The sequence below is a fragment of the Onychostoma macrolepis genome, chromosome 14 (genome assembly GCF_012432095.1).
Source record: "Onychostoma macrolepis isolate SWU-2019 chromosome 14, ASM1243209v1, whole genome shotgun sequence".
Lineage (NCBI taxonomy): Eukaryota > Metazoa > Chordata > Actinopteri > Cypriniformes > Cyprinidae > Onychostoma > Onychostoma macrolepis.
In genome coordinates, this window is record NC_081168.1 from 16,877,429 (window position 1) to 16,898,795 (window position 21,367).

The 21,367-nt window shown below is 37.7% G+C and overlaps 1 protein-coding gene across 1 annotated transcript in view; it reads right to left on the reverse strand.

The window, feature by feature from the left end:
• The window catches only part of rxfp1 (relaxin family peptide receptor 1), a 77,884-nt gene extending 59,556 nt beyond the window's left edge, over positions 1 to 18,328 (reverse strand). The window contains exons 1-2 of the mRNA XM_058798929.1: positions 18,040 to 18,328; positions 15,205 to 15,354 (exon numbers count right to left, since the gene is read on the reverse strand). Of these exons, the coding sequence (XP_058654912.1) occupies positions 15,205 to 15,354; positions 18,040 to 18,082 (193 nt within the window). The 5' untranslated portion in view covers positions 18,083 to 18,328. The remainder of the gene's footprint in view (positions 1 to 15,204; positions 15,355 to 18,039) is intronic.
• Between the last annotated feature and the right edge of the window lie 3,039 nt (positions 18,329 to 21,367).

The window sequence follows — 21,367 nt, forward strand, 5'->3', positions numbered from 1 at the left end:
CGCACTACTACATAAACACGGTTCTCACTCAAACATGACCTTTCTAACAGATGTAAGCAAGACTGATGTGACGTGGCCACTGTGTTCCCATGCGTGCAGCTGTCATGGAGCATTTAAGATAGAGAGGACAAAAGACACAAGATACATAAGCATAAGCACCTGACATACATAAGCACCTGACTGTAGCTTTCAACTCTATAAATGCAATATGAAGATTATAAATTTCACCTAATTACTTCAATCTGTCGAAAATTTTTATCACATGTACTGACTAATCATACTGATGTTTCACAGTGGAAAGACTGCAAAAGAAAAGTTAGCCAGATCTGAGAATAAGAACCTTTTATCTGTTCAGTTATGTTCAATGACTGGTGCACAATGGCATCAGTCAATAATTTTTTTTATAAATAAATAAAAATAAAAAGTTCATAAAATAGCATTTACATTTGTTTAAAGTTGGATTTTTAAACCTTTAGGGGGCTTTGCTAAGTTTGAGAATTTTACAGTTCAAAATAGGATTTTCATAAGATAACATTCTTCGACAAAACTGTGAAGCTCAAGATTAAAAATATTGAAATTAAGCTCAACATTTTTTGCTTAATTTTTATTTGATTTGGGATGTAGAAAATATATTTTCCAAGTACAGCACTCGAACATGATGTGAATATTGAATGCTTTATTAATAATGAGGCAGAATGAGTCAGTGTGCCTGAATAATTCGGTACACTGACAGTTGCCATCTTAGAAACCTTAAAATGTGACCTTCAGGGCAACATACAGTTGGAAGACATTAAGACATGTATTCAAGTCTGAATTCAATGCAATCATAACATTCTGCCCACTAAATTACCATTATCTGGCTATTTTAGGGCAGTATGCTGTATCCTTTACTGCCTATGATCTCCAACAATGCATTGCATTCAACAGTTGGCAGAAAAAAATAAAAATGGCACCTGACAGAGCTGTTGAAAGCAGAAAATGAATTGATAAATGTATGTTTTTCTTGTTTCTTTCAACCTGTGATTAAATTTCCACAGAGAAATAGCCATTGCAGTCACAAAATATATTTCTTTGTCTAAAGTTCTCTTGCTTTGCAGACCTACAACTTGATACACTGTCCAATCACTGACCGACTGACTTGGCAGCTGCCTTCTGTTTCAGACACAGTCAGTTTGAAAATAGGACTACAAAGACTAGAAAACAATTAAACAATTTAAGACAGTTTTTGAGTTGAGGAGAGAAATGATTACCTAAAATTGCCCTGAAAACTTTAAATGTACTGATGTTCTGTTTAATATTAACTGATTTGGCTGACACTCCATTATAAAAGCATGTATGACACACTACAGTTTGAAGGAGGTTGTCACACCCATGGACGTTTTGTGTTTGTGTTTTCATTTACCATGTGCACTGTGTGACCTAGTTTGGATTAATTAAAGACTGTTTGACCTAATCTTCCTCTTCGTGCGTGTTTAATAGACCACGATACTGTGACAGAATACTGGTCCAAACTAAAACAAATTAAGTGGTGTCTTACCCTCGTTTTGTTTTTCGTTTTTGTCAGTTTTTGTTTTATGTCATGGACGACCCTGCCATCCTCCTGCTGGAGCAGGGCGATCACACTCTCGAAGACCACACTAACATCTTTGTGTTCCTAGCTAATAGAGGTCGACCGATAGTGGATTTTACCGATACCGATAGCTAGGTTGGACTACACTGGCCGATGCCGATTAATCAACCGATAGTTTTCAAAATGGATACTGAAAGAAAGCTAGTGCTTTACTATTTAAAAAAAACAAAAAAAACAGTAACAGTACTGAACCATACATTGTTATTGAATAAAAATATTAATATTATTTACTATATTGATCATTAAAGTTATTTCATAGTTTGCTAATGTTAAAAGAAGAAACTTTTAAATTTAAAAAATGTAGCCTATTAGTTGCTAATAGTGAATGTTGCAATTAACACACTCTAACAAGGAACAATACTTCTACAGTTTTCATTAATGTTACAAATGGACTCTTATTGTTAAGTATTACCATTTAATTTCAACAATCATGCTTAAAGATGGCCATCTTTAAATATCTACACAAGGCCATAGCATTACAATTACATGCATATGAATATTGTATGTGTACTTACACACTTTATATGCTTCTATTTTTTAACACTTGATAATTATCTAATAAAAAATTAAAAAAAAAAATGTTAGTCACACACCGGGCAAAAGCGCAGCGCTGCATCTAGGAGAACTCAGAGGTATCACACACACACACACACACACACACACACACACCAGACGCTTTGCGTTCAATTCGAGGGGCAGTCTAAAACCATTTATTTAATCCCCAAACGGACATAAGTTTGCTTCAAGAATGAACAATTTGGCATAAATGAGTTTGAAGTTCGGTGTTTAAAAAAACAGAGCAAGCGGAAAGAGAAATCGCGATCTATTACAGCTCTCTATATGAAGCATACAGACTTTATTAGAGCCACAGAAAGACAAACGTTTTGCTGAAAAATGCACAATACATAATTTATAGCCTAGGGTGAAGTCATAATGTTTGGGACAAATATAATGTAATTTAATAGAAAACTATGTGAATGGCACTCTGTTCCGTGGCAGGATTTTCTGTCGGCTGTATTTAAATGCGAGTCTGGAGTTTCCCGCTCTGTGCAGTGCGCACGTGTCAAAATAAACAACACGTGCTGTCAGTGATTTCCGCCTCTAGAGACCGCTCTCGTACTGTATAATGCCAGCGGATCCTTCTCAGTCACTCCAGCAATGGTTGCAAACCGGAAAACTATCGGCATGGATTTTTGCCGAGAACCAATAGTTGCGGCAATCAACTATCGGTGCCGATTAATCGGCAAAACCGATGAATCGGTCGACCTCTACTGGCTAACCTCACACACTACCCGGACAACTGCCTCTGCTTGTTCTATCAAGCAGGACTGAACACCACCACCCGAGCGCAGTTGTCCGGGGAAGGTCCTCAAGAGAGCATCGCCGCCTTCATCGAGTGGGTGCTGGTGTCCTGCAAGATTTATTAGACTTTCACTCAGAGATACTCGTCCTTCAGTCGTCACCCGAACTGTTAGCCTGGGAAAATATCTGACCCAACCTCCCTCTCCCACCGCCTCTCATAGAGCTGTTCCCTTCCTCAACGCTGGATCCCGTCAGCCTCTCTGCTCACCCACAGCTCACCATCTGTGGCGTGGGCTCGCCGCTGGTCTGCCCATCTCCAGCTCCATTGGCGTCGAGTCTGGAGGATCCCTCGACTCCGCCATCAGCCTCCAAGGCTCAGACTCTGCCTCGGTCCTGCGACCCAGCGGCTCCACTATGGCTTCCAGCTCCCTCGTCTCCACCGGAAGCCGTCAGTCCACCAACTCCGCCAGGCTCCCTCGTCCCTCCGGCTCCGCCTTGGTCATTCGTCCCCCTACCTCCACCTCGGGACTGCACTCCTCCAGCTTTGCTCCGTTCTTCCGTCCTTCTGACTCCTCCTTCCCTCCAGCTTCACCTCAGTCCTCTGTCACTCCGGCTCTGCCGCGGCCTTCCGGATCTCCGCCTCACCTTGGTCGCTGAAGCCTACGGCTCTGCCTCCGCCTTGGCCCTCCGGATTCTCGGCTTCACCCTGGCTCTTCGGCTATCTGTCGCCGCCTCGGGCTCCACCTCCACCTCCACCTGCTCTGCCGCTGTCGGTCGGCCCCCTGGAGCTGTCAGCCCTTCCCCCACCATGGCTCCTCCCTCCGTCGGCTCCTCTGTGGGCCGCCATCGTGACTGTGGCCTGGGTCCCGCCTGGCTCCTCCTACTCCCACCTGTCCCCTCCCTGGCTCCTCCCTCCGTCATCCCCACCCTGGACTCTGTTGGTCATCCTCCTCCCGGGAGTTTGTCCTCCGCCCAAACCTCCTCCAGTACTGTTTGCCTGCCTTCATGCCAGCCCTTCACCATCCCCTATTACCATCCCACATCCACTCCTTTGTCCTCCTCCTAAGTCCCCCTCCGTCCCTCCCTTTGTCTCTTTGGCGCGAGGTCTTCCGGGAGGGCGGTGAACTGTCACACCCATGGACATTCTATGTTTGTGTTTTCATTTACCATGTGCCCTGTGTGACCTAGTTTTCCGTAATTGTCTGATTGTGTCATTGAGTTCAGCTGTTTTCCTCATTAGTTTATCCTCCTCACCTGTCTGTCCCTCAGTAGCACCCCTACTTAGTTCTAGTCTGTTCAGATTGTCTTTGTCCGTTATTGTTGATGTTATACGTGTGTCTCCTGCCTGCTGTGTATTACCCCTGTTTGGATTAAAGACTGTTTGACCTAATCTTCCTCTTCGTGCATGTTTGATAGACCACGATCCTGTGACAGAGGTAAGTTTATTTATTTATTTATTTTTTAAATATCTTCTCACCAAAGCTGTATTTTCTTTATCATATGTTTACCATTCAAAATAAATGTTTTCTGTTCTAATATATGTAAAAATGTGATTTATTCTTTTGATGGCAAAGTTGACTTTTCAGCAGTCATTGCTTCAGTCTCACATGATCTTTTAAAAAATATTAATATTTTTGTGCAAACCATGATGAATAGGAAGTTCAAAAGAATATATACAAAACATGTATTTGAACCGCAGTGTAAACTATGATTTTCAAAGTTTCATTTTTAGAAAACGAGACTAACCACATTTTCTTATTTAGTTCATAATTTGTGAATTGCCCCCATTTTATTGGCCTGATTTAGTTTTTCCCTGAAGTCCTAATAGTATGACTTTTACTCACAAAAGATGTCAATGATTCTAATGTTTTGGGATTAAAATAATACTGAAAATATGAAAGTGCATCTTTTCCTAAACTATAAATGTTGGAGGTTGCTCTACTTTGAGGGACTGACACAATAATTCCTTATGGCTTTTACCATGTTTTTACTTGCTTTGAGTGCTAAGATTTCATAGCAAGGGACAAAAGGTTTGTCCAGAATGTATAAAGAGTGCCAGAGGAACATTTTCAGCTCTCCAATCTACCCAGCCTTTCATTTCATACCCTCGTTTACTACTAAATGATGAGAGAATGATGGGACCATTAGACAGCAGACAGAAAATTAGGAGCCCTCCCTCAATCTGAGCCAATTTCAAACCAAAGTGTCCCTCTACTTTCTCTCTCTTGATGGGTTTCTAAGTTTGACAGGGTTTTTTTCAATAGGGCCAACAGAAAAAAGATGAGAACCATGAAATAGCAGCTTTGAAAAATGCAAGATGAGAAAGATAACTGTAATTAATGTGCCAGAGAAAAGCCTTGACACGTAAACCGTTCCACATACTGAGGTTCAGACAAATTATGACACAGTTGTGTTAGTCAGTGGATGTTCATGTACGTGACAAATGCCCCCGCTCCATTCCATCATTTCTTTATTAAGCTACAGATCAGTGATCTATGGTGCTGCAAGACTTTGTGCCAAAGGCTACTGAGAGAATGTTAGTATCAATGCTTGGATACAACTGAATTAAAGAAAAAGTGCACCTAAACATTTTCAGAAAATGCTGAAACAAATAACTTCTTTTTAATCTTTTCCTAACATAAAATTACTGCATGACTTAAAAAGACATTTGAAATGTAGTGCACAATTCATATGGACTACTTTTATGGTACTTTTAGGATCTTTTATGTTCAAACCTCACGTGGGCTGTTTTACAAACTTAAAAAGATCCAAAAGTTTGTTTCTAGAAATACACTGTTCTAAAGTTTGAAGTCAGTAGCAACCATTACCTCAGTCTTTAATGTCACACATTCCTTCAGAAATCATTCTAATATGCAGTTTTGGGTGTTCCAGATACTCTTCTTCTTATTATTGATGTTATTATTGTTCTTAATATTTTTGTGACAATTCTTTGATTAGAAAGAACAGCATTCAGTTGAAATTTAAATATTTCGTAACATTATAAATGTGGAATAAAAGTATTTTATGAAAAAAAAAAAAAAACTCTTATTCACTAGAACTGTGACAACTTTCATTGTGCTAACTTTAACACATTAGGCTTATTCATGTATCACAGCAGACATTCTTTCTCTCCTGAGACAAATATCAAAAGTCAAAGGCAACATCGCTCCTGGTTTCAGTTGCTGTTCTGCGACCTCAGATCCTAATGCCCCTTAGCTTGCAACCGAAGTGCTGGTTATAAACAAGCTTAATCTTTTTTGTTGTTGTTATTGTTGTTGTTTTAATGACAATAAAAATGCTACATGGTAAAAAGTTGTGATATGTTTTTCAGCTCTCTCTTTCTCTATGGAATCGATGTAAATTTTGGTTTTTTATGACCGTATTCTACTCTTAGTCTTTCTTCTCCTAATCTAACCTTAGATTTAATCAGTTCTCTCACTCTCTTTTTTTTTTTTTTTTTTTTGAGCAGCTGTGCTTTTAAGAAACACCTCTAAAAAGAGCATGCAAAAGACCCTTCCTCCAAAAATTCCTGTCCTGCAGTGTTCTATTTAAACTGTTAACATTTGGATTCTACAGAAGGAAATGTATAGTGGCAATTCACTAAAATGAATTGCAATGTGAAACAGTGGGAGAGACCAACACATTCTCACTCCCAACTCGTCATATTAATGCTTGGTCAGGACCCTTTGGCGGCACCATTTTTCGATGTGCAGGGTCGAAAAATAAGAAACCCTTGGAAATTGAATCAATATGCCGACATGAAAGGCACTGGGAATTTTATCGTCATGATTAAATTATATATTGGGTAATGATATTGCTATTATTGCGCTTATGTGGGGGTGTGATTTATTTATTTATTTTAATGTAAACAGACACAACAGTTTTATTTACATTACTCTATTTACACATTTATGAGCATGTAACCCAACCCCTGCCCCTAAACCTACCATTTGTCAATAAAACACAAGATATAACAGACAGATACAGATACAGTCATAATTTATTCAAAAATATTAATATTCCAAGTCTTCCGAGGCAAAATGACTGATTTGTGAGAGGAATAGACAAGAACGCTATCTCCGTCTGCCATAAAGCTCTTCCTGTGTGCTGCAGTCTGTGCACAAATTTTAAAAATGCCGCCAGAAGAAGGCTTATGTCAGCCTTGGTTGTGTCATGCTATGGGACGAGTATCTTTTTGAATGAGATGTGAGCGTCTTAACGGAGCGACATCACTTTCAGCTATTAAAACCTTATGTTTTACTCTCCTCTTCGCATAAAGATATTGTATGTCTTCAGAAGATTTGGAATGCAACAGGACTTGTAATGCTTTTATACTGCTTTTTTTTTATGGTCGGTTTTTGCAATAAATATCTGTGACTGCACTATTATTTGCCTGCTATGTGTTTTATATTGCTCAGAAGTGGGTAGGTTTAGGTTAGGGTGGTATTAGGTGCTCCAATGAAATATTTCATTTATATAAAATTATTTCTTTTTTTTTTTTTTTTTTACAAATGCATGCAAACCATTAAATTAACACAAACAACTGAAAACCAGGAGGACCCTGCACGTCAAAAAAAGATGCTAAAAGGATACCCCTATGCGCCGAAAAATTACTCTAAAGGGGTACCTTGAGCGTCAAAAAGCGACGCCAAGGGGTCCTGACCAAGCATTAATATGTGATGAGTTGGGAGTGAGAACGTGCTGGAGAAACATGTTCTGACGCTGACTAGTTTTAACAGTGCAATGCTTATTGACAGTTTCAAAGAACACCTCAAGGTTGGGCCAACTTTCACATGTTTTACTCTTACCAATATATTTGGAAGACATCTTAAATTTGTGAACCATTCAGAACAAGTGAACCGCAAAACAAGTTGCTTTTGCAGTCATCTTTGATTCCTCATAATATGATCCCTGTATTGTCTAGCAATGCATATTATTCATCACAGTGCACAAGTTTTGGGTCAGTATGATTGCTTTTTAACAATATTTAGCAAGGATGCATTAAACCAGTGGTTCTCAACCTTTTTTTCCACTGGGCTGCACTATGGTCCAAGTCTCACGGGCAGCTTATTATTTACATATTACGTCACCAATACAAACCAACCAGATTTATAATATTACAACCTAAATATTATTTTATCTAAACAATTACACTTATTTAAATAAATAATTCGGTAACACTTTATTTTGATGGTCCCTTTTGAACATTCTTAGTTGACACTAAGTAATGTTGCAACTACATGTCAACAAACTCTCATAAGAGTATTAGTAGACTGTCTGCTTCATATCGACTAACTCCTTATTGTGTTGGTCTCCCAACAGATATTCTACTGGCTATAAGTAACTTTGCAAGAACGTGTCAACTTAATCTAACCCTAACCCTACCAGTCAACTAATACACTACTAACACTCTAATGAGAGTTAGTAGAAATGTAGGTGCAACATTACTTATAGTCAATAGAATGTGTTAAAGGGAACGTCAAAATAAAGTGAAACCAATAATTCTACTCCCCATTAATAAAAAACCAGATTCTGTCGGGAGCTGACCAATTTTGTGAAATTCGGCTAGAAAGGAGTAACAGCACAATGAAGTTGCGATTGTTGCAGTCTGTAAGACTCGCACTGAAGCGTGACTTGATGCGCGACATTGCAGAAAATGTGTGTTCACAAACGTAGCCTATGCTGATACAAATATGAAAAGCACTTTCGAATTTAATAATCTGAGGTTCTCTCCAGAGATGTTTTGCCATATTTCTGCAATTAAGGATGATTGCTGCATAGTATGGGTGTTTTCTTTTGCCTGAACATCTTCAAGTGAGTGGTGGGGCAAACTGAAAGTTGATGCCGAAAGTCCAGCACTCTCCTACCTTTACTGCTGATGCTGCGACTATTTTTGTTTTTATGTGTTCTTTGGCTGGCATTTTCCACATTTCGTTTTTTTTTTTCTCCCTTAATAACAAATTTGTCCATTCTGATGCTTAATTTTACCGAACTAATGGCTGCTGATGACTATTTGAATTGAATTCTGCCAAAGTGCACACTTGTAAGTGTTCATTAAATGCGTAACGTTAATTACGTGAGTAGCTACATAGGTCTGCTCATGTCTGAGAATAATATATGAAAAACTATTTTACATAAAAACATTATAGCTTACATTTGTTTAGTACATTTTTTTTTAAATGAATGTAAAAACTAAAATGAATTGTAAAACTGGAAGGGTAGCCTATCAGGGTATAGGCAGCACAACTGTCAGCCAAACATGGCTGCTGAAAATTCACACAAGCCTGGCTCATTTTCTTCCAGAAATAGAGATAACGGATATATGATTAAGACATCTCGCTCTAATCTTACGGTTTATCCTCAGCTTGTTCCCTCTGTCCTGATGAATTCTGTCAGAGATTTCCCGCTGGACCTCTCAATCACCAGTGAACTCAGAGCTGTTAAAAAATACAGCAGAAACAGATATTCCCCCATTCGCCATACCAGGGAACCGCAACTGTTTATGTTTAAGCTCATTCTCTGATGCACGGATGTAAATAATGTCAACTCTAAAACCCCTGCAGATCAACAACACAGATCCTTACCCCAATTAGATAAACAGTGATAAAAAGGAGATGTTTTAAGTGTCAAACTGGTCGACTTTAAAACATTCATTAAAGTTTGCAGTGCCTTTATTTTTCATTCTTTCTACTCATCCGAGTCACTCACTGTCATATTACATTTTCTGAATTATAATGAGAGTGTGCAATTCAAGCCAGTCAGAGTTATGTTTCTCTCCCATGCATCTCAGATCTCTAGTCTAAGATACATTGATGGAGATTACACAAACAGAGGGAGAGATGCAAGCATTTTATACACACACCTCACCCGGATGAATTGTCATATCCGCAATCAATCCAAAAACTTTATTAAATTGTAAAATTATATACAATTTGCACATGCTTATTTGTGCATATAGACAAAATATGACATTTAATAGTGACAGCATTTAAAACATAAATGAACAATACAACTTAAACACAACCCTGTATCATTTACTTTGTCAGTAAATGATGGAGATAATTTGTTTAAAAATGATGATGATAATAATGAAATAAAAAAAAAACATCAAAGGATTCGGAAAATGAAGAATACAAGTAATTGTGTTTACATCTTACCAGCTGTTCATGCATTTGTTTTGAACATAATTTATCCAAACATAAAAAAGAAGTATGTGTGTTATAAACTCATATGACATACATCTAATGAGATCAAGTAGCACATTCTGATCACAATTCATGCGTTGTAAGTAAACTTAAGACTTTAACTGTTTTTGGTTTGCCTTTTTTTTTTCTTTTTTTTTTGCATGAAGCTCAAGCTGCTTAAATGAATCATATCATGTCTAGGCACAGAAAAAGCATTAATCTATTTAGGTAATAATTAATCATCTCTACGTCCCATTAAGCTTAAAAAGAACTCTTAACCTTTATTAAACCTATTCATCTTGATATAAACAGAACTATACTTTTTAAAAAAATTTTTTAAACATCTCAGTTTCTATGAAGAGTTGCGATGCCTTTGTCAATGGTCCTTTGATCACTGTCTTCTAATAACTCCCAAATCAACAATCCGCTCATTGATCTGACTGCTGTTAGCTCACAAATTTCAGTTTATTCATTCATCCATATATTCTTTAATAAAAAACCCCAGCTAAAATACCTGCAAAATGTATGATTATGCTGCTTAAAAAACTGCTGCCACTTCAAAAGTATAGATGACTGAGACATCTTATTTAACTTCCTGAGTTTCATTAAGAAGATCTATTTTGAAATATAATGCATTATTCATCCACCCCTCTCTAAGAACTACTGCACACTCAAACATGCCTGAATAATGTGTCTAGTTTTGTAAATGTTTAAGCACTGCATTTGCATATACATAATTACAGTATATAATTTCTATGATGTATTTTTTTTATCCATGTTGGGCTATGAATATGCAAAACATGCATACTGCATGAAGATACAGAACACATTCATATGTAACAATATACATACTTCAAAAGTCTCTAAATGAAACCTAAGCAGGATACAAAATGAGATGTCGCATACACCTAGAACTCACTGTCTGTGAAAGAGCAATAGACGGATGGATGGATAGATAGATAGATAGATAGAACTATCAGTTTAGGCACATCATTATATTTCCTTACTGCTTTTTCATTACATTTCAGCACAGAAATTGTACCACATACAGTAAATGCAATCACTTTCCAATCACATGCCTGGAGGGAACTGGTGGGGTATGACCAAGGTTATGGGGTCCGCTAAGAGACAGCTAATCAATTATTAGGTTAGCACATTCATCTTTGTTAGAGTTGCATGCACCAATCAGTTTCTTAGGTTTATCATTACATCACCCTCACAGTCCTTTCACAGACTGGTTGATGCATATTGCACACAAAACTGGAATGCACTCGTGAATAAATCAATGAGACTGTAAACAAAAATGTGTTTAAAAGTAACTGGCTTAAAATTATGAGTGTTTGTGAAGAGAAACCTATCACTGGATTTGAAATATTTTGCATAATCCAGGTTGCTAAAAAAAAACATGAGTTTATTTATTTTCATAATGTTACTCTAGAAGGATTGCACTTCAGTGTGGCACAAATTATGTCCTATTTAATATAACAACCCCACAAAATTAAAAATTGATCTCAGATTCTCAAACTTTGCAAGGGCTAATGCAGCCACCCTTGTTTTATTAGTTTTAATTAATGGTACCTTGGCTAAAAATATACAGTTCTATAATGAAATTGTAATTATAAATAATTGGTATGTAATGAATGGACACTAAATCAATGCACAGTGTGGCACCTTATTAATACTGCATTCTGCATTTTCAGAACCAAACAAAATGGATAGGATTTTCATCTTGTGCATTTATATATTAAAAGAAAGTTACACACCGAGCATTTGAGAATTAATAATAATATGCTCACTAAATCCTTTAACCAATTTATCAGAGACTAAATTATTTTCAGCAGCTGTCTGGAGTTGCATGTCCAACTTTGCATCAATAACTTGTTGATGTGCTGTTCTTTAAAACTAGAAGGCAAAATTATATACTGAGATAAAAAAAAAAAAAAAAGGAAATCTAATATAATAAATTGTTACTTGTAATGAGGAACAATTTTTAGAGACTTCCACATCTCAGTCTCCTTAAAAGGTCCCAACAATATCTCAAATTGTGCTCCGGTTTCCCAAAATATCAATGAAACTTCAGGGATATTAATATGAACTAAAGTTTCTGAGCTGTACCATTCAAAGCATCGGAGACACTTAAATTAAACACAATACAAGGACTACATTCTTTCTCATGTTATAAGGAAAAAAAAAAACCCTGAGCGTTAAAATGTTCCTTTGAGATAGTATTATATTAGTATAGCTAAACTCAAAAGCAAATATGGCTGCATAAAACACACCATAACTTGATGAAAGTACTTATAATAAACAGGTGGGATGACAAAGCAGTTTGTTGGCTGGCAAGAATAATGTAATACTTTGTTTATGTGGTATTGCAAAACTCATAATCAGAAGAAAGCCTTGTGAGATATTTTGAATTCACTGTATTACTGAGAGAGAATCCAGCCTCTAAACAACAGTCCCAGTCTTATCTCCAGCTAACAAAATAATCACAGTCTACACTGATGAAACAATTCACAAAAGACACACAAAAGAAGTTTTCTACAAGGAGAAAAGCCACACAGAAGTCAAGGTTGGCACCGAAAAGTAAAAAAAAATCACTTTGAGATAAAGAAAGAAGCTTATATGGAGACAAAAGATTATTTGGAATAGAATAAACTGCCATCATAATGGACGACTGTCTGAAAATGGTGCAGCGCTCTAACTTCAGGTTCCAAGATTAATATGATTCTAAATCAAAGCCACACACCATTATCGATGACAAAATGTTTATGAGCCCACAGATGGACGCTCTGTTCCTGAGGGACTCGGATTTTACAAACCGACAAAGCTCTTGAGGTTCAAAGCATTCATGGCAAAAATAACAAATGGCTTTCTTTGTGGCGTCACCCAGAGTCAAAATGTGCCCATGTCCCTATCTTTCATCCTCATGAGAGGTTGGATGAGAGAGAGAGACAGAATGAGATTGACTGCTGGTGGGCCCGCATCTCCACTTTCATTTTATATAGAGATTCAATTGTTTATCCAAAACTTCATTATCTATCAAATCTCAAAGGCACTTTTTCTTCTCTTTCTAGTTTGAAAAAATACTTTTATCATCTTTTGAGAGCTCAAGCACAGCTTAATCTTTTAGGTCACTTGGCCTTTCATCTATATCCAACTTTTCGGCGAACAGCGAGAGCAAGCGTCTTCATGCCAGGTGCTAAGCCTGGATAATTCATGCCTATCGTTTACAGCGATATCCGACAGTGACCTTTCTGGCCCTGAAAAGGCTTTGATAACTCACTTACGACAAGCGGAATGCGATAAGAAAGGTAGGAGTGGAATCTCAAATGTTCGGAATACCAATCGCGGGGATTTGGAAAAGCATTAGAGGATCTCTCACTTCCTGTCTATCCTGTTCTGCTTGACTCAACACACAGGTCTAAGCAAATGTCTTAAGATATTATGTACACTGTGACATTTCCCTTCGTCCTGACCTTTTACAGTCTGGTGCCGACACAACGGCTTTTAATCTCCCCCCTGTTCTCCATCGTACAAAGGCCGCGAAAGCGAGTAAGACAAGGTTAAACACGGCGCCTACCGCTGTAGGGGCCAAATGATGACACTTAAGATTGAGTTTGATACAGTCACTGTGACAGATGCCGTGAGACAGTTGCCAAACGGCTGGGCACACACTGTTTCTGACAAGTATGACATTATCAAACTACCTACATAACCACTAGGGCTATTGTAACACACTGGTTAAGTAAATGATTACTGAGGAATCAATGGGAAATTACCACCTCTTCGCAAAGTAAACAGCACTGTGGGGTTTCTCTTGTAAAAAAAAAAAAATACATTAATTAATTAACAATTGTTTACTAGTCAAGGAATGCTATTTGATTTTGAGGTGGGAGGATAATTGGGACTTAACTGGTGCTTCATCAGTACTTTGTCAGCAGATACCTTTGAGACTATTAGAAGATAATCCTGTGGGAAAAAAAAAAATCAATTGGGGCTTGGGACTGGAGTCTGATGATAAATCAAGCTGTTAGGATTTCCCTTATTCAGAGAGATGGATGAGATGGTAAATTAAATATGACAATATGTACAGATGAAAACTGCAGAAATCTTTGTTTCAATCTGACTGATTATGTATTATAATCAGCATCCAGAAGTGGAAGTAAAGTCAACTGACATGGTTGCACCTCACAGACATAAAATGAAGAAAAGAGAGAGAGGCGGAGAAAAGGAGCAGAAATAGTCAGAATCCGAAAAGAAGAAACAAAGCACAAGAATGAAAAGATGAGATGCAAAAAGAAGGATAGGAGGAGAAAATATTGCAAGAATAACAGATTCCAGGGAAAAATCAGAACCGGGACAATACACTCTTATGCAATAGGATACCTCAAATCTTGTTTCTTTATTGCTGAATACTTTAAATATCTCAGGATGTTTTATTTCAAACAATATCCAAATGGTTGCCTGAAAACAGGGCTCTTTTAAACCAGTACAACTATATATTAGCATGATTGCGAAAGTGATATTGCTTATATACAACAGTTCAATAAATAAGAACTTCATGAGTAACCTGCACTGTCCCACCACTAATACATCGACTGCCAATCAAACTGTCTGGAACACTCAACACACACAAGCAGAGTGAAAAACACATGAAAAGCCCCAGTGCTGCTGAAGCTGGACATGTCTACATCGGCATCTGTTGTATGCTGTATGCATCACAGCAAACGTTACAAATCCTCAGAAATAGTACAGGGCATGTTTACTGATTATGGGTTCTTATTGCATTTTACTTGTCGCACCGCTCACGTCCAGTGTAGACAGGGTGTTATATCACCACTCTTGGAAGGTTGCTCAATCAATCAGATTAAATGACCAAAAATAAATACATTTTTTTTCTCTCTATGTGTGGTATTAAAAAATCTGTATGATGCAGTTTAAATATTGGTGTTGCCAGAGTAAAATCGGCTTTAGGTAAGCAAGTTTATGCTCAACACCACTGGCTTACAGTACAAAGGAAAAAAACGTGAAGAATAGCAGACAGGGGAAATGACAAGAGACCAACAGGAAGCAATCTGAACTAACCACAATTCTCCTCATCTGCCTGATTCCCACAGTCGTCCACGCCATTGCAGTGAAGTAGCTGAGGAAGACATGTACTGAGGTTTCCACAGGGGAAGTAGCCCAGCGGGCAGTGAGCCCGATCCTCTGATACATTAAACACGGTCAGCACCACTTCAGAAGAGACAAAGAAAAGAGAGAAATTTAGCATTATAAATTCAGTCTCAGGTTACACTGTTGCATTTGTCTGTTTCTTGGACTGTGGGGTGTAGTACCTTTTTAAAAGTATTTTTATTTTAATTATTAGTAATTCACAGTGATTTCATTATGTATGAATTTAATTATATATGAATTTAATTTCAAAATGTTAATTCACGTCAACTTAAAACTGCATATTTTCTGGTAATATGTTATACAGTAAAATATATCCCCAGACATTGTGCTGTTTTATAACATTTTCAATTTCTGTATGTTAAACACTATTTTGACAAGTACAACTGGTGGCCTCTGTATAAAAACAATGTCAGACCTGTATGATAAAGAAAAACATCTAAAATGCATATTGAAATATAATCATTTTAAAGAATGAACATCACAAAGCTCTTGTGCTGCAGCAAAGATTTTATTATTTCATCATTTCATCACTACCTTCTGTATGACTCCAATTACTGCAAGTCATTCTCAAGGCAACCTATAGACCTATGAATAAACAGCCTAACAGAAGAAGTAGTTGTGTGTCAACATGAAGAATTGCCATGGTGTAGCTAAAGCTTTGGGGGCAGACGGTGCAGGGCGATTTATCACATAGGAGCTTTTTCACTTTCTTTCTTTTCTGAATGGGAGTAAAGCACACTAAGGTCTAGGTTGATTTATACAACAGAAAGTAATTAGATACATTTGAAAGTCATCTTATTGAAAAGGTGGTGAAAGTTTTGTGATATGCTCAGCAATTAACTGCAATTTCCTATTCACTTAAATGCAAACGCATGATGTCTAAAAGATAATTAAAAACTATAATACAGTCAATTTTTACACTATTAGTCTCCATTCACAGCTAATGAATGGAGGTCAATATTCAAGACTGTAAACTGTTCTGTTAATGTTTAGAGCTGGTATAAAAGTGTAAAGCAAAAGGATGGAACATTTTCTTAATCCGATCCAAAGTAAAATATACTTCATCAAATAAAATCATTTTTGAAATGGGGGCCTGAAGTGGCCTGATATCATAAGAAATTTTCTGCTGGGTTTCTAGTTAAACCAATAAAATAAAACTGCCATGATGCACTCTATGAGCAAACCAAAAAAATAAAATAAAATCATGTTCTATTTGCTCCCTTCACTTCATTTGTTATCCAAGGAGTAAAAATCTATAAATATCTTTCTTGGAAGACCTCATTGCAGCTGTATTGAGTAGTGCTTGGATCAAGACGTTTATCCACTTTTGAGTGCTATTTATGACAAATCTTAAATCATAAGTAAAAATTGGAAAAACACAGACTACACTGAAACAATCAATATAAGACATAAACTATGTTATTATTAGGAGCACTATACAGTCTATGCTATGGAATACATTCCATTATGGAATTCATTATTTGTGAGTTAATAATACCCCAACAGATTTAAAAACACACAAACACATTTGTTTTTGCCTATCACAGTGGAGACTTTATTGAATTCTATTGTTTTTATAGGCCTACTAAATCCAAGATATTTCCTATCCCTTAACCTCTACCCTGTAACCTAACTTTGCAGTTTTTTTATTTTAATTAGAACATTGTTTTGTATGTTTATGCAGCTGTTTTCCTTTTGGTGACTGCTGCCTGGTCCCCTCAGTGTAGACAAAAGTTCACACAACTCTCTAACACAAAACCAATGCGATGTGAACTTTGTGAACACGAGGTGTACAAGAAAAGAAATATGGGATGTGTTTTAAGTTGTGCACCTTACCTAGACAGTATTTTGCAGCATCAAATTTCTGCAGAATTTTGGCACAGCCTAAAATGTACAGCAACTATGTACGTAGCACTGTAGGATTTGAGATGCAGCCTTGATGTGGCCCTATTATTCCCATTACAGCGAATTTTGATATAGTGTTGATATATTATAGATAATTCTCGTTAAACAGCCAAATTGATATACTTAAATTACTGAACAATTGAAAGTAGAGTCCGCATTAATCCAATTAAATCATTATTACGAGATCAAAGTAAACGTTTAGGGGAGCAGGGTATGGAAATAGGATATCTATTTTTTTTTTTTTTTTTTCATGTAGGCTTATATAAATGTACCAACAGCGTTTAAACAATGTTTCACTGACCACAAAAAAAAAAGTTAGATTACACGCTGCGCTATAAACTCGCGAACAGAAATCGCATTTGCGTGAAGAGGTAACCATAGCAAACGGCGGCTTGATCATTGTCCATGAAAGACGGTACTCTAACCAAATATAAGTGCTCTCAACCTCTTAATTGTATATTTACATATCACCAAATCTTTGGTGTTTGTTCAAGGTAAAACATATAAACTGTGGCCAAGACGAACCGATTGCGCGAAAAAAAAAGTAGATCCGCTTTTAAAGTCATTGAGTAAATTGCACATGGCAATAAAAGGTTAATAGTAAAATAAAATTAATCAATATCCGCCAATAATTGGCAATGTATCAAAAACAACGAAAAATGCATTTTCACATGCATCATTCACAAAAACTTGAAGATTTAAAAATATTTTTGAAATTAAAAGCACTTCAAACGTGTTAACTGTTAATAGCGAAAGATGAGTTAGTTGGGCTATACATCAGGAAATCATGCTTTCTCTGACTGAATGAATGAGGAAAACAGGTGAAGCACAACAACTCACCCGACACACCGCACATCAGGATGCCGGCGATGTGAACTTGCATGGTAACGGCGACTGAGGATGTGATGTCCAAAAACGGTTAAAACCCCTGTGCGCGCGCTCTATCTTTCCCTGACTGATTAAAAAAAAGAAGACTTGTATATTCCCTCGTTGTTAGCCTCCTCTAACAAATAAAAAGTTGTGTACGAATTGTAGGACTCGGACAGATCCGTCTGATCCGCGGAGATGCTCAGTGCGCTCCTGTGCGCGCACGGACTGTGTATGGAGCGCAGAGAGCGCACTCACATGCACAACGCACAGAAACCTGGGGGAGGGACTTTGCAATGAACAACATCGCTTTTCTTCAAATCGACGAACAAATGTAGGGGTGAGGTTTAATATATCATTGTTAGCAACCAAAATGTTCTTTTAAAGATGACACACTGGTAGGCCTATTTGAAACTATACTTAAAAAGTTTGACTCATCTTAGTGAATAGAGTAGGCTACAACCCAGACTTGTTGTCAGCAGATTTTTATTGTATTGACTGCCCCTTCCTTAGCTGCTCTCAAAATGCTGTCAAGATGACCTTTCAACAGGACAAGCATATGACTCACCACACTCTCTCTGCCCTGTGATTGCTGTCCAGTTCACCAACGTCTACATGACATTTCTCACATGAATGGCATAATGGCGGAAAACCCTGGCTGAAGAACATTGTGGCTGCTTGTCTTTGTGCAACAGCCAGAACATGACCTTCAGACCTTCAGTCAAGTCCAGTTCTGGGTCATCGGTTCAGTGGGGAAATTGTCCCAGTATCAGGCCAGAGAGTGGTGATCAAAGAGGATTGTGTTAAAGCCACAGATGGAGGCGCTGTCTGCAAAAAATTAAAATAAAAAAATAAACAAAACAAAACAAAAAAAATAGTAATAATAATAATGTGATGCCTAATATGATAACGTTAATTTAAATTAATAGGTTACCAAAAACAATGAAAACCTACTCACCCTTATGCCATCCAAGATAAAGAGTTTAATTCTTTATTAGAACATATTTCAAGAAATTCAGCCTTACATCACTTTTTTTGCCAGTGAATCCTCTGCAGTGAATGGGTGCTGTCAGAATGAGAATTCAAATGGCAGATAAAAACATCACAATAATCCACCATTAATCCACACTCTAGTCCATCAATTAATGTCTTGTAAAGCAAAAACCTGTGTTTGTATAAAACAAATCCATCATTAAGTGGTTTTGACTTTAAACCTTAGGGCTTTGGGACAAAATACAAGTCCATAATGACACTTCCTCCAGTGAAAATCTCCATCTTCTGTTGTCCTCTCACATTAAAATCCACCAACATATTCGTTTACAAATGTTAGGGACTTTTTGTTAGTACACAGTGCTTGATCTGTGCATATTTCTCTCCTGGTTCAGATGAGACGAGAAAGTAATATTATGAATTGTAGGCATTGTAGAACCTATGTCACGCAGCTTTTCGCTTCACAAGATGTTAATGGATGGAATAAAGTCAAGCATTTTCTCAGCTTTTTGGATTTACATTCTGACGGCACCCATTCACCGCAGAGGATCCATTGGTGAGCAAATGATGCAATGCTAAATTTCTCCAAATATGTTCAGATAAAGAATCAAACTCATCTACATCTCGGATGGCCTGAGGGTGAGTACATTTTCAGCATACAGTGGGTACGGGAAGTATTCAGACCCCCTTAAATTTTTCACTCTGTTATATTGCATCCATTTGCTAAAATCATTTAAGTTCATTTTTTTTCCTCATTAATGTACACACAGCACTCCATATTGACAGAAAAACACAGAATTGTTGACATTTTTGCAGATTTATTAAAAAAGAAAAACTGAAACATCACATGGTCCTGAGTATTCAGACCCTTTGCTCAGTATTTAGTAGAAGCACCCTTTTGATCTAATACAGCCATGAGTCTTTTTGGGAAAGATGCACACCTGGATTTGGGGATCCTCCTTGCAGATCCTCTCCAGTTCTGTCAGGTTGGATGGTAAACGTTGGTGGACAGCCATTTTTAGGTCTCTCCAGAGATGCTCAATTGGGTTCAAGTCAGGGCTCTGGCTGGGCCATTCAAGAACAGTCACGGAGTTGTTGTGAAGCCACTCCTTCGTTATTTTAGCTGTGTGCTTAGGGTCATTGTCTTGTTGGAAGGTAAACCTTCGGCCCAGTCTGAGGTCCTGAGCACTCTGGAGAAGGTTTTCGTCCAGGATATCCCTGTACTTGGCTGCATTCATCTTTCCCTCGATTGCAACCAGTCGTCCTGTCCCTGCAGCTGAAAAACACCCCCACAGCATGATGCTACCACCACCATGCTTCACTGTTGGGACTGTATTGGACAGGTGATGAGCAGTGCCTGGTTTTCTCCACACATACCGCTTAGAATTAAGGCCAAAAAGTTCTATCTTGGTCTCATCAGACCAGAGAATCTTATTTCTCACCATCTTGGAGTCCTTCAGGTGTTTTTTAGCAAACTCCATGCTTTATGGCTTCCGTCGGGCCACTCTGCCATAAAGCCCCGACTGGTGGAGGGCTGCAGTGATGGTTGACTTTCTCCCATCTCCCGACTGCATCTCTGGAGCTCAGCCACAGTGATGTTTGGGTTCTTCTTTACCTCTCTCACCAAGGCTCTTCTCCCCCGATAGCTCAGTTTGGCCGGACGGCCAGCTCTAGGAAGGGTTCTGGTCGTCCCAAACGTCTTCCATTTAAGGATTATGGAGGCCACTGTGCTCTTAGGAACCTTAAGTGCAGCAGAAATGTTTTTGTAACCTTGGCCAGATCTGTGCCTTGCCACAATTCTGTCTCTGAGCTCTTCAGGCAGTTCCTTTGACCTCATGATTCTCATTTGCTCTGACATGCACTGTGAGCTGTAAGGTCTTATATAGACAGGTGTGTGGCTTTCCTAATCAAGTCCAATCAGTATAATCAAACACAGCTGGACTCAAATGAAGGTGTAGAACCATCTCAAGGATGATCAGAAGAAATGGACAGCACCTGAGTTAAATATATGAGCGTCACAGCAAAGGGTCTGAATACTTAGGACCATGTGATATTTCAGTTTTTCTTTTTTAATAAATCTGCAAAAATGTCAACAATTCTGTGTTTTTCTGTCAATATGGGGTGCTGTGTGTACATTGAGGAAAAAAAATGAACTTAAATGATTTTAGCAAATGGCTGCAATATAACAAAGAGTGAAAAATTTAAGGGGGTCTGAATACTTTCCGTACCCACTGTATGTTCAATTTTGAGTTTTAACTATTTTAACTATTCCTTTAAAGTTTAAATATCCAAATGAGCTTTATTTATGTTT